Source organism: Setaria viridis, chromosome 5 (assembly GCF_005286985.2).
Source record: "Setaria viridis chromosome 5, Setaria_viridis_v4.0, whole genome shotgun sequence".
NCBI classification, from domain to species: Eukaryota; Viridiplantae; Streptophyta; class Magnoliopsida; order Poales; family Poaceae; genus Setaria; species Setaria viridis.
Window position 1 is genome coordinate 13,845,883 of NC_048267.2, and position 26,279 is coordinate 13,872,161.

A 26,279-nucleotide genomic window follows, 5' to 3' on the forward strand; every position below is an offset into this window, starting at 1 on the left:
TTGCATCATCGAGAACCTCAATCCCCTCATTAGTAGGGATGTCTATCTCGCACGACTCATCCAACACCGTAACAACTTGCACTTAGGCATATTCTGGTGGGGGTGCCTTTGAAAACACATGACCCGTTACTGCCATACCGGTTGCGGCCTCTCAAAACTTATTTTGTTTCCTTCAATAAGGTATAACCAACCTGCATGGTGTATCCACTTGTATGTCATCAACGGGATACCTCACATTTGCAATGGAGCCAGCACTACTCGGAGCAACGAATCCTGTCTGGGCAAGTAACATGGTTGGTTCTGCCTATCGTTGACCATCGGATACTGTCGGGTCAGCCATTGTTTGGCTCATCGTATGGTTGGCCCAGAACTCTAAGAACTCCTGCTTGGCGATTTCTCTCATCTTCTCTCCAAGGTTTTTCTTATAACGGTCACACTTCTTGTAGCTTGCTTGGTCGTTGAGGAATGCCTTATCCCAAGGTAATGTTGATGACATCCCTCGATTACACCCAAAGTGCTCTGTAGTTCTGATCGCGGTGGTTAGCTGATCTTTCTCCCTGTCGGGCCTAAAAAGACCCTTCTTTTGCACCTCAGTGAGCTATTCCAACCTCTTGTAAATTAGCTCTGTTGAGGGGTGTTTGAATTCAACCTTGCGTCGGTTGTTACAGTCGGAATTCAAGCTAGTTGCCAATTCCTGCTGCGCTCATCCAAGCCTGCAAACATATCCGGTAAACCAGCTCTCCTCCGTTCTTCTTCCTCTCTCCTCCATTGAGCGATCTTGGCAGCGTACCTTCCCGCACCCAAGTGATGGGGGTTCTCGGCAGCTTTCATAGCCTTAGCAGTATTTTCTTCACTCAGGGCTTTTGCTTCCAGCGTGTTCTTCTGTTGTTTGAACTATTCCCACATTTCTGGAGGAATCTTACCAAAGTCATCCCTAGCATTCTTGCTTTTTTGTACATATTTTTTATTAAGAGTACACATCTAATTCTTGAAACATCTTCCAAGGAGGCCCTTAGCAAAGTTTCTTCCAAATTTCTCTTGACCTTCAGGAAAAGTGAACCTTTCTTTCACTGTGGCCCATAATACATCCTTTGGAGTGGTAGGCACCTTCTTCCAATTACTAGTCATGATCCAGGTCTGCAATTTATCCCTGACAATAGCTCCACGTATGTTCCGAAACCTAAAAGATATCCCCTCAAGTAATATGGGCTCACCTTTGGTGCCAAGCTCTTCTATTACAAGACTACCTTTTTTAGGGATCTGGTTTCGACTTCATTTCCCAGGTTTCCTTTTCGAATTACTACTAGAAGCAGTAGTAGCCGAAGCTTGTGGTGCAGAGGCAGCTACCTCCTCTTCGTGCAGAGTAGATGTTCTACGATGTCGTGGCAGGGAATGCATCGGGGATTGGTCATCATTCTATAGAGAAAATAATAGTTGGAATTTATCATCTTCATGTGAACAACAAACATATCACTAGCTAGTATATGAATGTGCATGCAGATACCTGATGATCCACGGTTGGATCATATTCAGGGTCATCTTCATCTGGACGTCTGCGAGACCTAGGTGGGCTTGGTTCGTACTCAGGTGGAGTAGAATACGATCCACAATGGTCGTCAGAATCCTCGTCCTCCTCCTCCGAGGATTCAACATCAGGTCTGGGATGCTGTTCTCCCCCATCTTGCAATGGAGGGTTCACTAATTTGCTGGCATCTGGTTCCGCGATATTGTCATTGTTCTCATTGTTGTCGTTGTTTTCCATCGCTCTTAATATGCAAATTGTGAATGCAGGATTTAATAAATAATTTAAATTATATTATCATTCCTATCAAACAAATATAGTTAACAATATTCTAATTTCTACCAGAATCCCTATCCTATCAATATTTTAATTTATACCACAATTTCTACCATATCAAAAAATAAAGTTAACAATTTGTTCCAAAATTGAGAAAACAATAGTTGATCATCGCTCTATGGAGAAAACAATAGTTTGGAGTTTATGCCTTTCAAGCACAAGAATATCACTAGTATATATATGTATGTACAATAGTTTGTCAAAGCTATAGGTGGTATCTCTCTTGTAGTGCAAACCGAGGTTGTTGGTGAACCTCATTTTAAAAGAGTATATCTCTTTTTTCAAGTACCTCGATGTCACCAAGAGAGGCCATCCGGATAGTTTCAATTACCGCGTGGGGTCAAATAGCACCAAATAGGGTAATTTTTGAGAGGACCGTCGTGGAGGCCTGCCTAGAGCAGCTTAAGGATCATGGGTACTTTGTGCCAGACTTGTCATATTTTCGAATAAAGCAACTCGAGGAGGGAGAAGGCAATGTGATTGTGACTACTGAGAGGTTTTGTCGGCTTAATCAACATGACATGGTATGGAACATTCTTTTATCATTCTTTTAATTTTAGTTATGTTACATCTTTTAACTTTAGTTATGTTACATATTTTAACTTTCATCATGTTATTATCATCTTTTAGGATATATTAGATACTACCATTGCAGGAATGAGCTTTCGTGTGATTCTGGATCAAGTCTTGGATGTGTTTGATTTGACTTACATGCGGTGGAAACCCGATGTTGACCATAGATTGGAAGTTCCAAGCTCATCTCACTTTCTATAGGCCACATCAGTTAATATCTTCATTGTTCGAGATTTGTAGTAGTGTATGTGATCGTCCATGTGAAGTGAAGGAGAGTGCACTTATCCGTGCTCTAACTTATTTTGATGAAGTTCTAGGCTGGACGATTAGAGACTTTAACTATGTTTCATATCTAAGGAAGCAAGCCAGAGTATGAAATATGTAACATGCATAGTTGTGCCCCTACCCTTTTCTTATGAATTTGAACTTGTTCTCTCTAGGACCTTTAAGTATTGATGTACGAACTTGCACTATATTAGAACTGGTTATATTGTATTGTGGCATGGATGTACCCCTACCCTTTTCTTATGCTGGCGGTCAGTTACAAGATAATAACATCTAATCCACATTAATAAAGTCTTACAAGATAACTAATAAGTCTTACAACATAACTAATAAGAAATATTAATTTATCCTTTAACGATTCTTCCTTCACAGTCACTAAGTAACCATGGCTTCATGGATTTATCAATGCTTGCTTCAACACGCTTGATTCTTCGTTCATGGTCTTTGAACAGGTCCAATTCTTCATATTGATTGTAATCCTCAATGTCCACTACACCTTCAACTCCAAGGATCATTTGTTTTCCAGATACGGCAATGTGCTTCTTTGTATTCATAGGGTCGATTATGTAGAATACATATGCAACATGCTCAGCGAGTACCCATGGATCATCTTTGTAACCTACATTGGCTAGGTCTACAAGTGTCAACCCATAATTGTCATCTGTAATGCCATTCGGATGTTTGACCCATTGGCACCGAAAATGGGGATCCAAATATTCTCTCCATAGTCAAGTTCCCATATTTCCTCTATGAAACCGTAGTAATTTATGTTCTGTCTGGATGTATCAATCGTCTCTATGCGAACACCACTATTTTGGTATGCCACGCTTGTGTTGTCCTTTGCGGTGATATAAAATGTGTATCCATTAATTTCATATGCTTGCCATGAGGTGACATTGCTTGATGGGCCAGACACCAACCTGATCAATGTTACTTCGTTTGTGGAATTTCCTTCAAATAGCTGCTCATGGTCCTTCAACCATGATGGGAAATGGTGCTTTTGCTCTTTGATGATCCAATCCTCTAAGCGACCATTGCTTTGTCCACGGACCTCATTTAGGTGTTGCTCGATGAAGGGCTCCACTATTGTGAGCTGTTGTAATACATTTGAATGCGCTTTCTCCAATTGCTGGTTGTTCTTGTCAATGAATCTTTTCATTTCAATGGTACCTCTCCCGAACAATCTGCCATCATGTCGAGATTCCGGTAAACCAATAGCTCTCTTATCTTTTATGTAATCTAAGCAGCAATCAACACTCTATTCTATATGCTAGCTCTTGAGCATGCTGCCCTCTGGAAAGGCCTTGTTTCTCATGTATCCATGGAGAGTCAACATGAACCATTCGTATGTCTATATCTGATGGAAGTACATAGGTACTAGTTCAGTTATTTGCTAGACCATGTGGATCATAAGATATTCTATGATATCAAAAAATGACGGAGGGAAGCACATCTCGAGCTGGGCCTAAGTTTCCGACATAATTAGTTGAAGTCTAGCCAACTCGACACAATTGATCACTTTCTACGAAATCACGTTGAAGAAGTAACACATCCGTGTGATAACCATCTTTACAAATACTAGTTTGATAGCCCGGATCACAATAGCGAGAAAAACTATGATCATCACATGGTAATCATGAGAGTTATAGTCGGCAAGCGTCATGTCTTTCAATGAGACTAGTGATCGAATGTTGGATGAGAATTTGGTCGGTACTTTCAACCCATGCAAGCATTTGCACATAGTCAATCTCTCATCTAATGTTAAGTTGTAGCCAGCTGGGGGAAGGTATTGCTTACCATTAGGAAGTTCTTGCGGGTAGAGCTCTAGCCTGATTTGAAGGTCAACCAGATCCTTACGTGATTTTAGTCCGTCCTTTGCCTTGCCTGATAAACCTAAGAATCCGATGATGCTATCGAACACATTCTTCTGAAGATGCATCCTACTAATGGCATGGCGCACTGCCATCTCTCGGCAGTATGGCAAATACTTAATGAAGATAGACATCTTCTTAAATAGCACATCTGCGACATTTGTAGTTTCAGCCTGCTTCCTTCCCCCTTTTGAATTATCAGCACCACCTAATGACTTCTTACTGAGTTTGAACTTGACTTTCTCGCACATTTCAAATACTATTTTACCCGTAGCCGGTTTTGGAGCAAAATCATTCTCATTGGTGCCATCGAAAAAGTCCTTCATCCTGTGGTATTTGTGTGTCTTCAATAAGAAGCGCCTATGCCGCATGAACACTGTGTTCATAGATCCCATAAGGTACACATATGATGTACCATCCAAGCAAACTACACATGCTGCCTTACCTTTTACCTGATCTGTCAGGGTAAATAGGGTAGGATAATCATTGATGGTAACAAAGATAATGACCCTTAGTGTGAAGTGCTCTTGTCTGTACTTATCCCACATTCAAACCCCATCTTCCCAAAGCTTTGGCATATCTTCCATCAATAGCTCAAGAAAAATATATATGTCGATGCAAGGTTGAGCCTTGTATGAGAATGGTTAGGAAAAGGAACTTTCTCTTGTGACATAGCCATGGAGGAAGGTTGTATATGGTCATCAGCACTGTCCATGTGCTGTGCGTGCTACTTCTTTCACCAAACGGATTCATGTCGTCTGTACTCAATGCGAACCGTACATTCCTTTTTTCATCTGAAAACTCTGGATGATCGGCATCGAAGCTCCTCCACTGGCGAGCATCGGAAGGATGTCAAAGCTTTCCGTCAGCCTTTACTGGGCGATCAACATGCTGAGTCATCATTTTAGCGGTCTTTGGGTTTGAGAACAAACGCTTCAAACGGTCCACCATCGGCAAGTACCACATCACCAAGGCAGAGACTCTGCGCTGAGTCCACTTGAGCACCAGCACTTTTCTTTGCACCCTTCTTCCTCTTATTCCCGATGGAGGAACCAGCACGGTCCTCACAGAAATCAGCATTACTTTTGTAATGGCTAGCATCACAATTTGGACACCGTACTCACCGCGGTACAATATGTAGTGGTCCCTGCACGCGTGTATTCTTTGCACACGCATCTTTAATAGATTGATAATCTTCTTTGCTTCGTATGTGTTTTTTGGCACAAAGTCAGGCTTTGAGAGTAACTTGCCTAGCAGAGTAAGGAGATCATTGAAACAATTGTCTGACTAGCCGAATTTAGCATTCAGGATCAGAAGATGAAGGACGAAATGTAACACTGTTCACTCCTTCCCACATCCCTCGTACATACAGTCCTTTGTTGCCTTCTTGAGTGTCTCGAAATTCTCTAACCCTTTAGCACTTCCTAACAACACTTCCAGTTCAATATGGCGCAACATGTCCTACATATCAACATCACGTTCCTCGTCCACCTGTGGTTCCACACGTGCATCTGTTTGATCATAATTTTACCTCCACGGTCAAAATTATCATTCATAATAACATGATCATTTTCATTTGCATCATCACCACCCACTTCATCAAAGCCAATATCAATGTCTGTGTTGTTGAAAGTACCTTCTGTCTCATCATGGTGTGACCAAATTGTCTATCTATCCACAAAACCTTGCTTTATCAAATCCTTCTTGATGACATCCGTATCCTTCCATAAAATATTGTTGCTACGGTCAAAACACGGAAAACGTATTTGCTTTGTCTTGCAAATGCGAGCATGCCTCTCCGCAGCCTCCACAAACTTCGATACTTGTGACATGAATGTATGCGAATGTCTCCGTATGCCATATATCCATGCTCTATGATCCATCTTTAACAACCTATGACAACAATTCTATGTTATATTAACTAATTTAATGAGTTATGGGTCGCAATTTTATAAACTTAATTAAGTTATGGATGTAGTAACTAATAAGTAGGAAGAAATATAATAAAAAATAACTCTATATTACCCTAAATGAAACTTAATTAAACCATGGATGTAATAATTAATAAGTAGAAGGGAAAAATCAAACTCAATTATATATTAAATTCAATCAACCCATTAATTAAACCTATGATGTAATAATTAATAAGTGGGAAAAATATAATCAAACTCAATTCTATATTACATTAAAATGACAAACATAGTATTTTAATGGTTATATAAAAAATTTATTTAAAAAATAATCTTTTTCTAGTTTTCTCTCTCTCTTCCCTCCTCCCTCTTCTAAATCTGGATCTAGATCTAGATCTAGATGACAACCTAATAAAGCTAGAAATGATGGATAGAAGTTGAAAAAGAAGGTTGGAATGGCACAAACTTACCTTTTATAGCCACCTCCTCCAAAGAAAATAAAAGCAAAATCTTCCCCCTTAGATTTGCTGGTATTTTTGCAGCTTTTCCTGAGCTTCCCTCGGGCAAGCTCCAAATGGAATGTTGGTTGAGGAAGAAGCTGTTCGCGACTTTATCCGGGCAGCGTTTGTGCTAGCAGGCCACCTAACACACCTGCCAGCAATAATGCATCCCATCTGTGCTGACGGGCGCTTAGATCGTCCGCTCTGTGCTGGTAGGCACTAGCCGGCGGCTCCGATCACTTTTGTACTGGCGGGTGCCAATTCCGATTGCAAGCACGATAATTTTGAAGTGTCACCACAAATCGTTTCTGGCGTAGCGTATGTTGTATCGTGACGAAGCACCACACGCTAGATTTTGTTTGGAATCAAATAAACACGGCTCGTGATGCATGAATAAACGGTGTGTGGTGCGAGCGGGCTGAGCGTGCAGTGCGTCTCACGCTCTGGCCGGAACACCGCGCGTGCACCCCAAGCATGCAGTACACGTCCACTCGGCCACTAAATAAAACGCTTATCTATATATACACAACACTGGCCTCTCCGGCCGAGTTGCTCTAGCGAGTATAGCGACCCTCTCCTCTCCTAAAACCGCACATCATATCCCTCCAACACACTCAATCGGTCCCTTGAGCCATGGCAGCGGCTGGTGGCACGAGCGGCAGCACAAGCGGCGGTGGCGCGGCGGCTGCTGCTGCGTCGGCGGTGGCCGTGCTCGCCACGGTCGTCGCCGCTGCTCTCGTGGCCGGACAAGGAGGGGGTGGTGATGACCCGGCCGGGGAGGGGTGCGCGCGGCCGCCGGTGGTGTTCGCGTTCGGGGACTCCAACACGGACACGGGCGGCGTCGCGGCGGGGCTGGGCTACTACTACCCGCTCCCCGAGGGCCGCGCCTTCTTCCGCCGTGCCACCGGCCGACTCTGCGACGGACGCCTCGTCATCGACTACCTCTGTGAGTCATCTGTGCCATCAGCTCACGCTAGCTCATCCGCTCCAATGTTCGATGCTTCTTGCACGCCTCGTCACCGGACGCACAGCCGCGATTCTCTCTTCCATCTCCTTGTCCACGTTACCACGTATAGTGCAGTGTGATCTCTTGGTGCGTGGAAGCAGCTAGAGATCGCGAGGAGCTAGGTTGGTGGTGCCTGATGGTGACATACACATGTGCGCGATCTCAACCGCAGGTCTTTGTAAAATGGCAAGCAAGCGCGCGTGCTCGGTCCATCTCGACAAAACGAAAGGCGCGCGCACCCACCAACGATCGGTTTGCACAAAATGGCCGGAATCGTAGCGTGCGGTCCGTGCCGAAACTGCTTGGCTTCCTTCTTTAGTTCTATGTCTAATAAAGTGACATGTTGCTAGTGCTCCCTAGCTATCATGCGCTTGCACTTTCACCCCTTCCACATCTTTGACCTTCAATTTCCTTTTCATGGCGACCGCCGACCAGGACCTCCATTTCCTTGCTGGTGATGGACGGCGCAAAATGTTCTGGTCTCTGGACAACAGCTCTCGAACCTCTCTGCTAGCTCCTTGAAACAATTCTGTACTGTTGGCGGTGGTCGGTGGTGCGGCAGTGCTGACGGTGATAGGTTTTCCACATTTTTCTGTTAGTTATACTAATAATAAAACTACGCACAGCAATGTGTTTACCTACATCCATAGCAGGTCTATTCCCTAGCAAGAGCTTAAGATTTATGACTGGGTCATTTTGAGATTCATCATCAATAACCCACCGGTAGAGCCAAATTACTCAAAACAAGGGCATATCTTGGGTCATGAAAATTTTTCAGTCACTATATTTTAGATCTTTGGAAACTAAGTCACTGACGTGATGGCATAACTATATATTGATTTCAAGTACTGAAAAATTAGATTGCTAATTGTTCATTATGATTTATGTCCTCGGGGATTTCTATCCACATAGCAACAGCATGGTAATGAATAAGAGTAAGGAACAAGGTGACTGACAAGTGGTCACGGTCATGACGGCAGTCTGGTGATGCTAGGCACCGGCAGTTGGTTTTCTGTTGGGGATTGGGATGCTAGCTCCGTTCGCTTTAGTTTTCTGTTTCAGTCTGCATACGGGTACTGCATTTGTGGATAGGGATCTTGAAACAAGAGAAAAAAGGTGGATGAATAGACGTGGCGAGCGAGATTACCACACTGTGGAACGCAACGTCCCGCTCATGTTTTTGGTGTTGCGCTGCTGTTCCATTTCCATGTCAGTTTGCAATTGCAACCTCGACGTCTGATAGGATGTGTGTTTTCCGTGCCAGTACTCTAACAGCGCTCTGCATCTCTGCACCTCTTCTTGATCATCACCTTCACCTTACTATGCGTCATGCCCTCGTGTCGTCGATCTGATGAACGGGTGAACAATGGCAGGTGAGAGCCTGAACACGAGCTACCTGAGCCCGTACCTGGAGGCGCTGGGCTCCGACTTCACCAGCGGCGCCAACTTCGCCATCTCCGGCTCCTCCACGCTCCCCCGCAGCGTCCCCTTCTCGCTGCACGTCCAGGTCCAGCAGTTCCTCCATTTCAAGCAGCGATCCTTCGAGCTCGTCGCCCATGGTGAGGAACACATGCCGTTCTCCGTTGATCACGTGTTATGATCTCCAACTTCAGAGCGAGACCAACAACGAGCTCTCTTCTGCTCTTGGGTGGTGTGCGTGCGTGCAGGTGGGAGCGCTCCGGTTGACGCCGACGGGTTCCGGAACGCGCTCTACCTCATCGACATCGGCCAGAACGACCTGTCCGCGGCATTCGGGAGCGGGTCGCCCTACGAAGACATCGTCCGTCAGAAGATCCCAGCCATCATTTCAGAGATAAAGGACGCTATCATGGTACTGCAGAGTTCAGAGACTGTATGCCTCATGTTCAGCTTTGTTCTGTCTAGCTTTGTCTGAACCGTAGTGGCACCTAATTTCGTTTCAGACTCTGTACTACAACGGCGCCAAGAACTTCTGGGTCCACGGCACCGGCCCTCTGGGCTGCCTGCCCCAGAAGCTCGCCGCGCCGAGGGCGGACGACAGCGACCTCGACTACAGCGGCTGCCTCAAGACCCTCAACAACGGCGCCTACGAATTCAACAACCAGCTCTGCGCCGTCTGCGACGAGCTGAGGTCGCAGCTGCGTGGCACCACCATCGTCTACACCGACGTGCTGCTCATCAAGTACGAGCTCATCGCCAACCACTCCGCCTACGGTGAGTGAGCTCTCTATGCCTCCATGTCGATCAGACTTCGACGACGACCTCGTGCTCAGGATGCCTTGCTAGCTAGCTGCAACAGATTTGTGACACAGTTTGGAATAATGTTTCAGGATTCGAGGAGCCACTGATGGCTTGCTGCGGCTACGGGGGGCCTCCTTACAACTACAACGCGAATGTGAGCTGCCTCGGCCCGGGCTTCCGGGTGTGCGAGGACGGCGCCAAGTTCGTCAGCTGGGACGGCGTGCACTACACCGACGCCGCGAACGCCGTCGTCGCCGAAAAGATCCTCTCTGGCAACTTCTCCACGCCCAAGCTGCCCTTCGACTACTTCTGCAAGTCATGACCAGTCTGTGCGGTGATATCAAGCAAAGCTGAGCGATTCAGTTGAGAATCCGTTTGCAACCAAGGCAAGAAATGTAACAAGCAGTGCATTTCACATGAGGAATAACTTGTGACTGTCTCTTGGCCTCCACACTCCACAGGATATGCATTAGGACACCTCTTTTGGGGATTAATGGGCACGAGACAAGACTAAACGGCTGACTACTAAATAAGTGTTTGTGAAAGAGCGGAACGACAACTAGAAGGGGTTGAATACAAGTCTTAAAAATTCTTCTCATCTCTTTTATTCCACAGCCAAGTTCGCCATTTACGTATTCCTTGTGGTGCTACTGAACCTAGGAACGCTACCAAAAAGAATGAAGGAATGGAAATTACAACTTTGAGAAAATCGGCAGAGTAAAGTCTACGGTCGTCTGGCTGTGTCACTTAGGTCCTCGTACTCTCGAATGCATATATCTAGCTCGCTAAATTTAGACTCGAGTGACATTTAAGTCAATATACTCCCAAAATGCAGATCTTACTCCTAAAATTTATTCTCGGGTGTCATATAGGTCCCTAAACTCTTAAAATGTAGTGTTAAAATGGTCATTGAGGGGACCGTGATACCCTAAGAGGGGGTGAATTGAGTGTTCTAAAAACTAAGCCTCCAAGGACATATAAAAATCTTTTTCAATTTCCATTTAGATGTGCACTAGATTTCTTTGCTATCTCTACCGCAAAAGAGTCTTGCACCCTATGTTATAATCCTATAAACTGCACATGGCAATTCTAGGAAAAGTAAACGTGGAAGGTAATGTGCAATATGAAATGCGGAATATAAAGGGGTTGAGAATGCAAACTCCTAACACGGCGACAAGGTAAGTTTTACCGAGGTATCAGAAAGCAAAATTTTCCACTAGTCCTTGTTGTTGGAGCCCCTCTCAAGGGAATGTCTTCGCAAGGGCATAAGCTCCCCAGTCAAGTAACTCCGTGGATAGACGATGGGCCTTCCCACGTACAAGTGGATCTCCACCTAGCCTCTTCCGGATGCTCCTCGCCACTCTTCACTTGGTAGAGCTTTAGCAAAATACCAAGGGCCTCTCCTCCCTTTCACGTACACTGACAGTCACTCCACAAACGCAGTTGGACGTTGTCACAAGACTCACAAGTCCCAAATTTACAACTCTTGGTACGCGCAAGCACCGATAACAAATATGTGCGCAAACCTCGTCTAACTCTAGGCTAGTCCTAAAGTAATGCGCTAATAGGTCTAAACTAGCACTAATCAAGTGCACTTTAGTGGATAGATTACTTGTGGATTTGTGGAAACCAAGCGTATAGCTTCTCCAACCTTTAACACACTTGAAATGGCCATGCCGTAGGGTATTTATAGCATCAAGCCAATGCAAGAAACTAGTCGTTGCTCCAGCTGTCACAAAAATAGTGATCATCGACTGATACTATAGCCCCTTCATGGCCATCACGTATAATCCTATGATCACCGATTGATCCTATGCTTTAGGTATTGTAGTCACCATATCATTTGGTATATGCATAAAAGCTTCCAGATCCGATGCCTAGCCGAGCCGATCACACCGATTCATCATATGATTGTGACTATAATTACCGTAACATCCTATGATGCATATTAACTTTAAACCGAACCAATCACTGATTCATCCTATGATTACAACTCTGATCTTGATATGTATGATTCATGTTAAGTTCAAACCAAGCCAATTACTGATTCATCCTATGATTGTGATTGTGATCACTGTATCATTCTATGATGTATGTTAACTTCAAACCGAGCCAATCACCAATTCGTCCTATGATTGTGACTGTGATCATTGTATGATACTGTGATGTGCGACGGTGATCACCGTATGATACTATGATAATCAACTGTGATCATTGTATGATACTATGGTATGCAAATGTGAGTAATCTTCACCGTTTTGCTTCATTTCTTTGTTTGTCTATCCTGACCTCTCTTTTATGATGTTTTGGGTTGCTTAAGGTATTCTAGGATTTTGTACCTATCATCTTTGCCTTTGTTTGATGTGTTTGATTACCTCCATTACCTTGCATACATATGACTAAACCTTGTATACTCTCAAATGTTGTTAGTCCTATAGATTAGTTTAATGTTGACACAAAATCACCAAAATCACTAATAACCTAGTTAGGACCATTTTCCTTACAATCCCTATGAAGCTAGTGGTGGAGCCGTTGCAGGTGCCCTACCAAAAAGGGTCTAATAAATATTCAGCTTCCTTTTATCATGTTGCAGCTTGTTGTCGGATAATGGAGAAAAAACCCATGTACTGTTATAAAGACAATAGAGCCTTCAATTGAAAGTTTTTCTTCGGCTTCCATAATACTACTTCTAACACTAGCACGCCAAATGAACATTAAGAAGTTGGGATTTTAGAGCAATTCCAACAAACTATCCATTTTTAACTCTCCATTTAACTCTCTATCCAAGTTGGCAAAAATATTCCTCTCCATACTGAGTTGCTCATTCCAACAGACTATCCATTTTCCACTCTCCAAATCCCAATAGCTAGTTTCCTCTTTAAAAATCTACACTCTCCATCCACTCCAACACAGACTCTCCATTTTGCATATTTGGCAAGCCAAACTCGCTTGCCAAGTTTGGAGAGTGTGGAGGAGAATTTGTAAGTTGGATGGGATGGACATCCGGATAGCAACATGGTGCTTTTCTAGCAGACTTGCCAAAATTTAGCTTGGAGAGGGAGATGGCAAGGCTGTTGGAGTTGCTCTTACCTCCTCTTATTGATGCTGCAACAACCAGAGTAGCCACTCGGGCCTTGTGAAACAAAAGATCATGTTCTTTTGGGAGCATCCAGTGATTCCTCCGTGACCTGTCGGAGGGCTCTGGCATGAGGGCAGACACTGCAAGCACGAAAACTGTCCCCCTTCCCGTGAACAGACCATTATAAGTAACCTTCGAAGCAAAAAACATTAACTTTGGATGGCACTGGGATTTTCACAAGTCTTTCCATGTTTGATGCCCATTATCAGGTGTAGAGCTGCTAGCAGAATCACCTACTCTATACTTGAAAGCACTGCGAACAGTAAAAGGGCGTCTTCTCATAATTCCAAGCTACATAATTATAATCATTACAGCTTTCTGATGGCGAGCCTTGTGAGCTTAAGGATGAGACTTGATGCTCGTGATAACTTTGTAGCTAGCAATCATTAGCTGCCTCAAAATATACCTACGTTGCGTTAAGATAGATTCAATTGCTTTAGTGCTATAGTGCTATTGGTTAATAATTGAGCCAATTAAGGTGTGTAGTGTGGTCACAAAAGCAGCAAGAAAATTGGGCAATTGAGTTGTTGACAATTTGTTTCTCACGAAGAAATTTTAGAAATATTATATTTGCCAAGAAATTATTTGGAAGCTTTAGGACTAGTGATAATCAGAATAGATTCCTCACCATTTGAAAGTTGAGAGAGGACCTAGAACTGGATTAGTTTGATTATAATAAATTATATTTCAGAAATAGTGCATTTTCCAAGGAATAATTCATAATTGAATCTCTATGAAGTATCGGTATGGAAATAAGAAGATGATCATGCACGCACTGTGCATGTTTTTTATTCTGCTATTGTCACTTATGTGCAATGCGGGTAAACCAAACAAAATCTCTATACAGCCAGGCTACGTAAGTACATGCAACCAAACATAACTCTCTTGCGTGAGCTAAACCTGTCCCGCTGGAACCTGGCTTTAGGATGCGAGCCAGGCTGGGTAGATACGGGAACCAATCAGGACCCTATCGTCTCTTATGTGTCTTTATGTTGGTAAGAATGCTATTGCTGGTATATTGCAATGCATAGATATGGACTAGAGTTTTGTTGGTGAAACTACAAAAAGAAAATTGAAGCTAGTGTATCATTCACGGGTACAAAACTCGCATTTCATCCTAGTTGGTAGGGGGCAAATCTCCTGAAAATCCATCTGGGATAAAGTAATCAAGACGAGGGGGGTCTTTGGTCCCAGTTAGTAAAACCAACCGGGACTAAAGAGGTCGCCATGCCCCCCTGCGGCATGTTGCAAGTCACGCGATTCTTCACGCAAAATATGCGCATGCGCGGTGCGTGGGATTCGAACCCACGACCTTAAGCCTCGTGCGTGATTTCCTTACCATCCCACCTACACAGCACATCTGACTATATAGGGGATGCAATCCTTTTGTATTAACTCGTGGGGAACCCTTTAGTCTCAGTTTGTGTTACCAACCGGGACTAAAGACCCCTTTACTCCCGGTTGGTAACACAAACCGAGACTAAAGGGTTCGAGGGCTTTATACCTTTTCAGCCACCCGTGGGTGACCCTTTAATCCCGGGTGGTAACACCAACCGGGATTAAAACCTTTTAATCCCGATTGGTGTTACCAACCGGGATTAAAGGGTCGAGGGCTTTAGTCCCGGGTGGTAAGATCAACCGGAACTAAAGGGTAACCTTTAGTCTCGGGTCGTACACGGGTGGCTGATTTTTGATCCAGGACTAAAGGATCTTTCACGGGTGGCTGATTTTTGACTTAGGATTAGGGGGCCTTTAGTCCCGGTTGGTATTTCATCCGGGACTAAATTCTCTTTAGTCACGGGCCAACTTTAAATCGGGATAAAAGGGGACGCATGGAAGGTGAGTTCTCAACCCACGGGCAAGAGATTAGTCTACTGACAATATTTTGCGTTGTTTCCAAAAGCTTAAAAGGCATATCCTGAGAATGAGAAAAATCGGAACCATTGAAGCACATGCTTGACTATCATGCAGATTTTTGTGATTAACTGCAGTGTGGTGCTTGAGCTGTATGTAAATGTTTTTGTTCACTGGAAGTCTACACCATATGTATGATCATGCTAATTTTACAGCTTAGTAAGTATTTCCATTAAAGTCACACTCGTTTTGATCGGAACAGCCCCGGAACGGGGCTGGTTCCGGACGGCTTGGTCCGACCCGGAATGAAGTTAGACAATAGCTGTTCAGTTGGCTAGCTCGGAACCAAACCTGGCGGGCTCGGTTCCCCTTCGCTCCACGGACCATAATGAAACCCCACCCCTCCCCTCCGAACCAACCCCACCCGCAAGACGACGACGTGAGACGACGAGGCGGCGGCGCGAGCTGGCGGCGCACGAGGTGACGAGGCGGCGCGAGGCAGTGGCGGAGCCAGGAACTTTAAAGAGTCTGGGCGAGACAATACGCCAAGACAATACGCCGAGCTAACAATGACAAGCAATGCACATGAGTATATTATATAACATACATATAATATTAGAAAACCATGATAGATTCAAATTGAGATATTAAAATAATTTTTCAGTACACAATTTCAAGACTTAGATAATCAAACACAAAGATAAACCTAAATGCTATTTGGTTACTACGGCTGCACACGAGCAGGGTTACGAGGCAGCTACATCTTGCGACTCTTCAAGTTTTGAAACCGCCGAAGAATACTAGCTTCATCAAGTGAATTGAATAGTTCTCGCTCAATATAGCACACCATCAAGTTGTTGAACCAATCATCAGCAATCTTACTGCGGGATTTAGACTTGATAGTCTTCATAGCTGAGAAAGCCCTTTCAACAGTTGATGTTGACACCAGCACCAACAATACCAATTCAATGAGCTTGTAGACCAATGGAAAAAGCAAATGTTTTTCAATTTCAACAATTTTCTGGGACAAACTTGCAATATCTGTGCAATTAGCAAAGGCAACATGCCTCCTTACATGAAGAATATAGGTCTCCAATTGTCCCCTTATGACTCCACAATCATGATTTGAGAAATCCTCATCACAAATTTCAGCAAGTATACTTGGCCTTTTGCTCTATACTTGGCCTTTGGGCCTAAAACGCAAGTAGCCGGGGAGCCCGAGCAACAGCCCAGGGTGGCCGGGCCTTGCTCCGCCAGTGGTGTGAGGTGACGGCGTGGTGGCGCGGCACATCCGATGACGACCGGCTTCACCGCCTTCTCACCGGTAAGCGCCACCCTCTCTTCCTTCCCCTCTCCTGGTAAGAGACTCCCTCTCTTGTTCCCCCTCTCCGGCAGCCGGCGTGGGAGAAGAGCATGAGCGTGACCTCGGTCGCCCTGTCAATCCGCTGCAGCACCACCTTCCGCGCCCCATGGCCTGGCCTCCCGATCGATCTCACACCTTTCTTGGTTCTTGATCTCGCGAGCAAGGGACGCGGGCCATCGTATTCCAGAAGTTCTTGTGGTGCTTTTAAGTCTGGAAGAAATATTTATGCCTCCACTGCTAATTAATGGATGCTTCATTCCTCGTCGCCCTTCCAAATCAGCTTGGTTCTTGAGGTCACAAGCAAGGGACGCCGGCCATCGTATTCCAGAAGTTCTTGTGGTGCTTTTAAGTTTGGAAGAAATATTTATGCCTCCACTGCTAATTAATGGATGCTTCATTCCTCGTCGTTTTACTGATCTCCTTCCGTTTGCAATTTATCCAGTAGTGCTTGAGTTGCAGATCCAAGCCTTTGCTTGCCGTTTTCTCCCCAGAATTTAAAATCACAGTATTTTTCTCATTAAGTCTAGTAATACTACTACTACTACTGGGGTGCTGCTGCTATACTGCAGTGCAAATCGTTCAGTTTCTTCTGTGGTAGTGCAAAAGAATCGTTGCTTTTCTTTCCCCAGTTGTAGTGCAGGCAGTGCTTGGAGTAGCAGTGCACTTCAGGTAGTTGTTACCCTTTTGCAATGTTCAGAAATCCCTGTTCATTGGAATTTTATCTGAATTTCTTGGAGAAACCACAAGCTGGAGTTCTGCATTTGGCAGCTTTGCTGCAAGCCTGCAAGTCCTTTTCAACTGTAAAGAATCAGCATAGGGATTATTATGATGTATAAAAATTACTCAAACCAATATGGTACTGTTGACGCCAGATTTTGACACGTATGGGATCGGCGTCAAGGAAGAAGAAGACTGGCTGATGTAACAGATTAAAAAGGTCACGATTGGTAATCGGCCGATTGGTGCTACAGTTTGGGATCGGCTGATTGGCGCTACAGTATTTTGTCAGACGGAGTTGGTGGAGATCGGCCGATTGGAAGACTGGAGCGATTGGGCCAATATGGGCTTAAAAGTGGGTCAGAGGAAGAAGATAGAGATTGGCCCGCAGGAGTATAGTAACCAACTCCGATATGAGTTGTGTTTGTGAATATTCGTTTTCGTTTAAAATTAGAGATAGATCCTAGTCGGTTAAGAAATTGGTTGTAACAAGCTATAAATAGCCATCTTTAGAGATTTGTAAAATAACACATTAATCAATACAATAATCTACTATTTTCTCGTACTTTACTTTCAAGTCGGCGACTTCGCCAATACTTTTCTTCTTTCACGAGTTCGTACGGGTTGGCAGGACTGCATCGACACGATCTCCGGCCGATTCTGTAAGTTTCGTTTATCGAGTAATATCTAAGATTTAACCTCGGGCGTATCGCTGTCGTTTCATTTAGATTTATTCACCAGTTATCGATATTTACTAGAATTATAGGTTTTATCTGTTGTTCTAAGTTTTATCACCAGTTATCCAGCTTGAGATTTGAACTGTCGGCTTTATTATTGTATTTTCATTCATTATTGTCATATAGCCGATTAGATCTGTTTCAAGTGTTATTTTCATAGCTCTGTCTAGTTTACTCTAAGTAGTTTTCTTTACAATCGCTACGTGATTGTTGGCTGTGTTATAGCCGATTATCTTTTTATAGAAAATCGACCGATTCGCTGATACACTCCTCGAGATCAGAACTTTAGCCAATCGGAACCCCTGGAATTTGACACGTTTCCTTCATTGCCAATCAACAGGTCAGATTGGCTGGCACGCCACGCGAACCGCACCAGGGCGATCACCCGAACAGGAGCTAAGCAGATTCTCCCAAGTCGTGTGTCCGACGCTAAGGGTCGATCAGCTGACTTTTAGCGCCAATACACTTTTGGCATGCCCAGTGGGACCACTTCAACCTCTAACATGTCGAAAGCTGCCGAAATCTCCGAAGACAACGTCATCGAAGTGACGAAAGCAGATCTCAAAGACGACCAGAAAGAAGAATTGGAAAAGCAGATAGAGCAATACCGGAAAACATGCCTACAATCTTTCAATCGTACCAGGAACGGGGAGACCGTTAAGAAAGCTCCTTTCCCAACTCCCCGCCAAATCACCATCGCTAAGGACTCGGCCAAGATGTCCGATATGGTTCAACAGTCCGTATACTAGGCCTTCATCGATCAGTCCCCGGTGATGGCTAACACAGTATACAATGCCGTCATCAACTGCCTGGCCAATGGCGTATCTCAAGGGTATCAGGGGCCAGCATACGCCCCGCCCATTACGGCCCCAGTCAGGAGCTTTCCAAGCACATCTCACTCGGCTCCTCAGCCGATGCCAACTCAACATGGAATGCATCCAGGATACAACGGTGCCCCATGCTTTCAATCACAAGCACCGCTGCAACCTGCTCAAGTTTCCTCCGTTCAATCATTGCCATCAAACTCAGCGCCTTGGGGGGCACCGTCGACATTGGCCGTTCCGGATCAATCAGCCGGCTATGGAGGCTCTCCAATCCAGGTACCATTCCAATCGGCCATCCGGCCGATGTTTCCACAGTATCAACCTGCCACGTCAGAAATCGGCAAGGAGGTAGATGCTGCTAAGGCGCTCCGAGACACGGCACCGATGATACTGTTTGATGAGACGGCCGGTCTGTTACGCCGCCAGATGCCAACCGCTCAGCCGGCCACGTTACCGCAGAATCCGCCACACGCCTTGATTCATCACCCGGTCATCCCGTCGCCGACCCACCAGCATGTGCCAATTCCTCAGCCAGCAATTCATCAGCAGCAAGTGGACTGGACGGCAAGAATAGTGGAAGTAATTCAAGATCAGTTCGGGTTGAAGCTGAAGGTACAAACTTACACGTACAGGACGCCATACCCGCCTGCCTACGATCTACTACCGTTTCCCTATCGGTACAAAGTTCCCGACTTCACCAAGTTCTTGGGGCTAGAAGACAACTCAACTGTGGAGCACGTAAACAGATTTACCATCCAATACGGGGAGGTGGCTACACAGGATGCTCTACGGGTGCGTTTGTTCTCATCATCCCTGTCCGGGTCGGCTTTCCAGTGGTTCACTACGCTACCGCCCAATTCCATAGTTACTTGGGCCGACTTGGAGAAGCAGTTCCATAAATACTTCTGCGCGGAAGACCATGAGATGAAGCTCTCAGATTTGACCAGCCTCAGGCAAAGGAGCGACAAACCCGTGACCAATTATGTGCAAAGGTTCAGGGAAGTTAGAAACAAATGCTACACCTTGGTCCTGACGAACGAGTAGCTGGCCGATATTGCCTTCCGAGGCCTCCTGCCGCACATCAAAGAGAAGCACGCTTCCGAGGAGTTTGAGAGCCTGAGTCAAATCGTTCACTGATTGGCCGGACAAGAAGTACGCCCTTTTGATCAACGGAGAAATTTTCAGAAGAAGGTGGCGTACTTAGAGGGATCTGAATCTGAGGAGGAAGCGGAAATCGGCCTAGCAGAATGGGTTAAAGGAAAGAAGCCGATATCATGTCCTTTCGGGAAAAAGGAACCGGAGGCGTTCGATTTTGACACGTCAAAGGCCGACAAAATTTTCGACCTACTTCTCCAAGAAGGGCAGATCAAACTATCACCCTATCATACGATCCCATCAGCCGAGCAGCTAAAAAAGATGAAGTATTGCAAATGGCACAATGCCACATCCCACGATACAAACGAGTGCAAGATCTTCTATCAGCAGATACAATCGGCCATCGAGCAAGGTAGGCTCAAGTTCGAGGCCCCAACAAAGCCAGCAAAGCCGATGAAGATTCATTAGCACCCTTTCCCCCACTAACATGGTTGATACGGGAAGAAACGCGCTTCAAACCAAGGTGCTGACGTCGGAATCGGCTAAAAGGAGTGGCGCTGTGGACCCCAGGAATCAGGCTTCTGTGGAAGATGTCAATGGGAAGCGACGGGTTGATGATGAGGGTGAAGGATCGGAAAGGCCGCGCAGACCTATTACTTCCCAATTTCTGCTCGACAAATATCAACGGCAACAAGAAAGTTCGAGATATCGCGAAGAAATGATATGACGACACGAAGATCATTGGTGATGCCCGTTCTTCATCCATTGCTGGGAAAATAACCTCAGGTTGTCATCGGCCGATAATTACCCAGAGTGCAGTGGTCCATATCGCAATAATTGCCCATTCAGGAGGTCTCGCTCCAGGGGCAGAGGATCAGAGCCAATCAGCAGAATCTGGCGCAAACAAGAGGATCGACACCTTTCAGTGCGTGATCGGCTGGAGGGCAGAGTTGACCGATACGATCGGCCATGGGACAGACGCGAGCAATATGATAGGCCGGGGGGCAGATCTGACCAACACGACCGACCAGGGGGCAGAGTCAGCGCACACGATCAGCTAGAAGAGATGGCCGATGCTCGGGTGTCAGATGAAAATCCCCTGGGGCAGGAACCAGATTGGGAACGCGCCAGACCGCCGGCCAAATCGGTGAACCCCAGGTGGTGCCCTGACGGATTGACCAAATCCCAAAAATGAAGAATCCAACGCCTGCGCCAATGGGAACAACAGGAAGAAGAGCAGAAGCAGATGGTGGATAAGAAGGATGACAGGTCTCGATTCTGGCACCCCAAAAGAAACAACAATGAGGAAGATGGCAGCCAAGAATCAGCAGCTGACATTAGCATGGTGTTCATCTTGCCGATGGAATTCATGGCTCCTGACGATCGGTATGACACGACGAAGATGGAGGAACAGATGGCGCAATTGGCTTTGGAGCCGATGACAGCCACCTTTGAGAAACCCGAAGATGAAAAACGACAACACCTCAAGGCACTATTCCTCAAAGGACACGTCAATGGTCGACTTGTCACCAGGCTACTAGTAGATGGAGGTGCTACAGTCAACATCATGCCGTACGCCATGTTCCGGAAACTAGGTAAAAGCAACTGACCAAGACAGACATGATGCTCAAGGACTTTGAAGGCAACGTATCTCCCGCCCGCGGAGCGCTTTGCGTCGACCTCACCATCGACAGTAAGACCCTTCCCACTACCTTCTTTATTATTAATGGCAAAGGGTCCTACAATATGTTGCTCGGTCGTGATTGGATACACGCAAATTGCTGCATCCCGTCTACAATGCATCAATGCCTCATACAATGGGTCGGCGACAACATCGAGATAGTTACCGCCGATTCGGCCTACAGTGTTGTTGCGGCCAATACGCAACAATGGAGCTGTGAACACGTCAAGTGCATATCCGGAAGAAATTGGGACACCGATTTCCTGAAAGTGTCTGATTTTGGCCTACAGCCAATCCGAGCAGTCAGCTCTGAAGATTCAGATTAGATGGATCAGTTCGTCCGAGAAGATGGGAAAGTTGGGGCACTGGTTTACGTCGGCCGATTCATTAGAGATGATAGATCTAGGTGATGGCACCAAACCGAGGCCGACGTACATTAGTGCTAACTTGGATCCAGAATATAAATGTAAATTGACAAATTTATTGAAAGCATTTAAAGATTGTTTTGCTTGGGAATATCATGAGATGTCTGGCTTAGACCGGTCCATTGTTGAACACCGGTTGCCTATAAAGCCGGGATATCGGCCATATCAACAGCCCATGCGATAATGCAATCCTAAAATTCTACCTGACATGAAGGCTGAAATTACAAGACTGATTGAAGCAAAATTTATTCGGCAGTGCCGTTACGTCGAGTGGATCTCTAACATCGTACCCGTATACAAGAAAAACGGAAAGCTGCGCGTATGCATTGATTTCAGGAACCTTAATCAGGCCACGTCGATGGATGGGTATCCAATGCCGACAGCAGATGTGTTGATAGATGCCGCCGCAGGACATAAAGTCATCAGTTTCATGGACGGTAATGCTGGATACAATCAGATATTAATGGCCGAAGAAGACATTTCAAAAACGGCTTTCAGGTGTCCGGGCCACCTCGGTTTGTTCGAGTGGGTAGTTATGACCTTCGGATTAAAGAATGCCGACGCTACATATCAACGGGCTATGAATTACATCTTCCACAAGCTCATCAGCGTCCTGGTGGAAATCTACATCGACGATGTCATGGTCAAATCAAAAGGGCATCAAGAACATCTAGCCAATCTACGAGAAGTATTGGAATGCACGAGGAAACATGGGTTGAAAATGAACCCGAACAAGTGTGCATTCGGCGTATCGGCCGAGCAGTTCCTGGGATTCATGGTTCACGAGCGCGGGATAGAAGTCAACCAGAAGATCATAGCGGCCATTAATAAGGTTGTAGCCCCACAGAACAAAACTGAGTTGCAATCTCTAATCGGCAAAGTTAACTTATCAGAAGATTCATATCCAACTTGTCGGGGCATATTCAAGCCTTCACGCCGTTATTGAAATTAAAGCCCGACCAGGAATTTGTGTGGGGAGAGGAACAATGGAAAGCACTGGAAGACATCAAGCAATACCTGATCTCGCCACCTGTATTGGTCCCACCACAAGCTGACAAGCCGTTCAGACTATACTTATCAGCCGACGAACGGGCTATCGGATCGGCGCTGGTGCAGGAGTTTGAAGGAAAGGAACGGGTGATATATTGTGTTAGCAGAAGACTTCTGGACGCCAAGACAAGATATTCACCGATAGAACGGCTATGCCTATGCCTTAATTTCTCATGTACCAAGCTCAGGCACTACCTTTTGTCAGCAGAGTGCATAGTTGTATGCAAAGACGACGTGGTAAAGTACATGCTATCATTGCCGATTTTGAAGGGACGAATTGGAAAATTGATCCTAGCTCTGTCAGAGTTTGACCTAAGGTACGAATCGTCCAAAGCTGTCAAGGGTCAAGTCATGGCCGATTTTGTGGCCCAACACTGCGGACCAGAAATCACCGTCGTAGAGCCGGCTCCATGGACTCTATACTTTGATGGTTCGTCATGTGGCGTCGGATCAGGAATCGGCATTGTTCTCATATCGCCTCGGGGGGCAAGCTATGATTCCTCTCTGCCGATAGAAGCTTCCGCGACCAATAATCAGGCGGAGTACCGAGCTGTCCTAAAAGGCATTCAATTATTGAGAGAGATCAAAGCCGACGCTGTGGAGATTTTTGGGGATTCTATGCTCATCGTAGACCAGCTAACGGGAAGATCAGAATGTAAAGATGATGTCCTACGGATTTACTACGAAGATTGTCTCCAACTTTTAAAAGAGTTCAAGACTGTAGTTATTGAGCATATTCCCAGGGGTTATAATGAAGAGGCTAATAGGCTCGCCCAACATGCGTCCGGGTATCGGCCGATTCAGGGTGCCCTAATTCTGGAACTCGTAGCCGACGATTGGCGAAAGGAGATCGGTGATTACTTAAGGGATCCGTCCAAGAAAGTGGATCGGCGAGTACATTTTCAGACCACGAAGTATGTGCTACTCGATGATGATTTGTTTTACCGAACGATTGATGGAGTTTTGCTCAAATGCCTGGGGACGGAAGAAGCAAAGGTCCTGATGGGAGAAATCCACGAGGGCATGTGCGGAGCTCACCAATCGGCTCGTAAAATGAAGTGGATGATTAGGAATAACGGATATTACTGGCTGACGATACTCGAAGACTGCTTCAAATATTATAAAGGGTGTCAAGATTGCCAAAAGTATGGCAACGTACAACGTGCGCCGGCATCAGCTATGAATCCGATAATCAAACCATGGCCGTTCAGGGGTTGGGGAATAGACCTCATCAGATAGATTTATCCTCCATCAAGTAAGGGGCATAAGTTCATATTGGTAGCCACTGACTACTTTACCAAATGGGTGGAGGGAATTCCATTGAAGGCCTTGACATCGACCGCCATGGTCGATTTCGTAAGAGACCACATTGTTTATCATTTCGGTATTCCTCAAACCATCACAACCGACCAAGGGATGATGTTCACTTCAGGAGAATTCGAGGAGTTCACTGCCGATATGGGAATCAAGTTGCTGAATTCTTCTCCATATTATGCTCAAGCTAACGGACAAGCTGAATCGTCCAATAAGGGGATAATTAAGTTAATCAAGAGGAAGATTGAGGAACAACCTAAGAAGTGGCACTTGTGTCTGAATGAGGCTTTATGGGCTTACAGGATGGCCTGCCACGGGGCTACTAAAATATCTCCTTATCAATTGGTGTATGATCACGAGGCAGTGTTGCTTTGGGAATTAAGGACGAGGTCAAGACGCACTTCGCTTCAAGATCAATTGACGGCCGACGACTATTCCTACCTCATGAAAGGAGAGCTCGACGATTTGGCAGGTCAACGATTAAGGGCTCTGATCAGCATCGAGGAGAATAAAAAGAGGGTGGCCAGGTGGTACGACAAGAAGGTTAAAGTCAAGCAATTCTCCCAAGGGGATTTGGTATGGAAGTTATTGCTGCCGATGGGATCCAAGGATCCCAAGTTTGGTAAATGGTCGCCCACTTGGGAAGGGCCGTATAAAATCGGCCGATGCGTTCCGGGAAACGCATACATACTGGAGACGATCGAAGGAGAAGAATTCACAAGGGCCTTCAACGGGAGGTACCTGAAGATATATTATCCTAGTATATGGGTCGACGCATAACTAAGTTATGAAGTGTATCAAAACGACACGGCCAGTTTCTATTAGATCTTATAGCCGATGCAAAGATGAAATCGCCTTGAGAACAAAACATTCGTTTGAGTTGGCCGATTTATTGTTCGGTGTGAACGATGGGGTACACGGCCAACACGGTACAAGTCGCCCTTAGAACAAAAGTACCAACACATCTATTAACCATGCTTTTTCTTAAGTTCCCTTTCTACCCGACCTAATTCTATCAAGAGGCGGGTGCTCCTTTCCTCCAGATCCTTCATCGCGGCTTCAGCCTCAACATGGCATGGAAGAGGATGGCTCTGATCTAGCGGTGGTTGAGATGTTCCCGCCGCGACATATTCAAGGGCGACTGGGCGAGGGAGTGGATGACTCCTTTTGGTTGGTGGCCGCCTGTAGCAGTTGGCGTCGATGTGGTCCCAGATCCGCCGGACTTCAGTGGCGACGTGGTCCCTGAGTTCTTCGCGATGGGCTCTAATCAAGTCCTTGTCCTCCTACGACAACGGCTCGTCGGAGTGCATGATCTTGATCGCTCATTCCTGTTCGGGACTAAGGCACGTCGGCTGAAAATTGACAAGCAACCTCTCGACGTCAGACTGATCAAAATGTCAAATCAGGGAATGGAGGGAGAAGGAAGGATCCAGTACCTGGTTGGCGAAGGAGGAAGAGAAAGAAGAAGATGAGGAAGACATCTTGGTGAATAGTCCGATGGTATGAACTACTGGATGGGAAGAGGATGAGCGATGCGGATGACTTGGGAAGTAATACGGGGTCTCGTACTTATAGAAAGAAAAAGGGCAAGAGTTTGGTAAGACGCATCCCATGAGAGTAGAAGGGGTAATAACTGAAAAGCCACGACGAAGGACGGGTCAGAATTGGATTCATGCATCAAACGGTCAAAAGACTTTAATGTTTTTACAAAGCACCCAGCACTTTTACAATTCATCCAAGGCGGGCATTAATGACCGCAATCGCTCGTTGCCTAACTTGATCGGCCGAGTCTAATGTTCGCTGGTCATCATCAGCCGATCCTAGGACTTCTGGCGTATCGCGATGGAGTCTGATTGC

At 45.6% G+C, this 26,279-nt stretch overlaps 1 protein-coding gene across 1 annotated transcript; it reads left to right on the forward strand.

Annotated features, from left to right (window-relative positions):
- Nucleotides 1-7,567: 7,567 nt before the first annotated feature.
- LOC117855737 (GDSL esterase/lipase At1g09390) lies at nt 7,568-10,835 on the forward strand. Its single transcript, XM_034738114.2, has 5 exons — nt 7,568-7,943; nt 9,377-9,562; nt 9,671-9,834; nt 9,926-10,196; nt 10,313-10,835. The coding sequence occupies exons 1-5, from the start codon at nt 7,631-7,633 to the stop codon at nt 10,543-10,545; spliced, it is 1,167 nt and encodes a 388-aa protein (XP_034594005.1). The 5' UTR covers nt 7,568-7,630; the 3' UTR covers nt 10,546-10,835.
- Nucleotides 10,836-26,279: the final 15,444 nt, after the last annotated feature.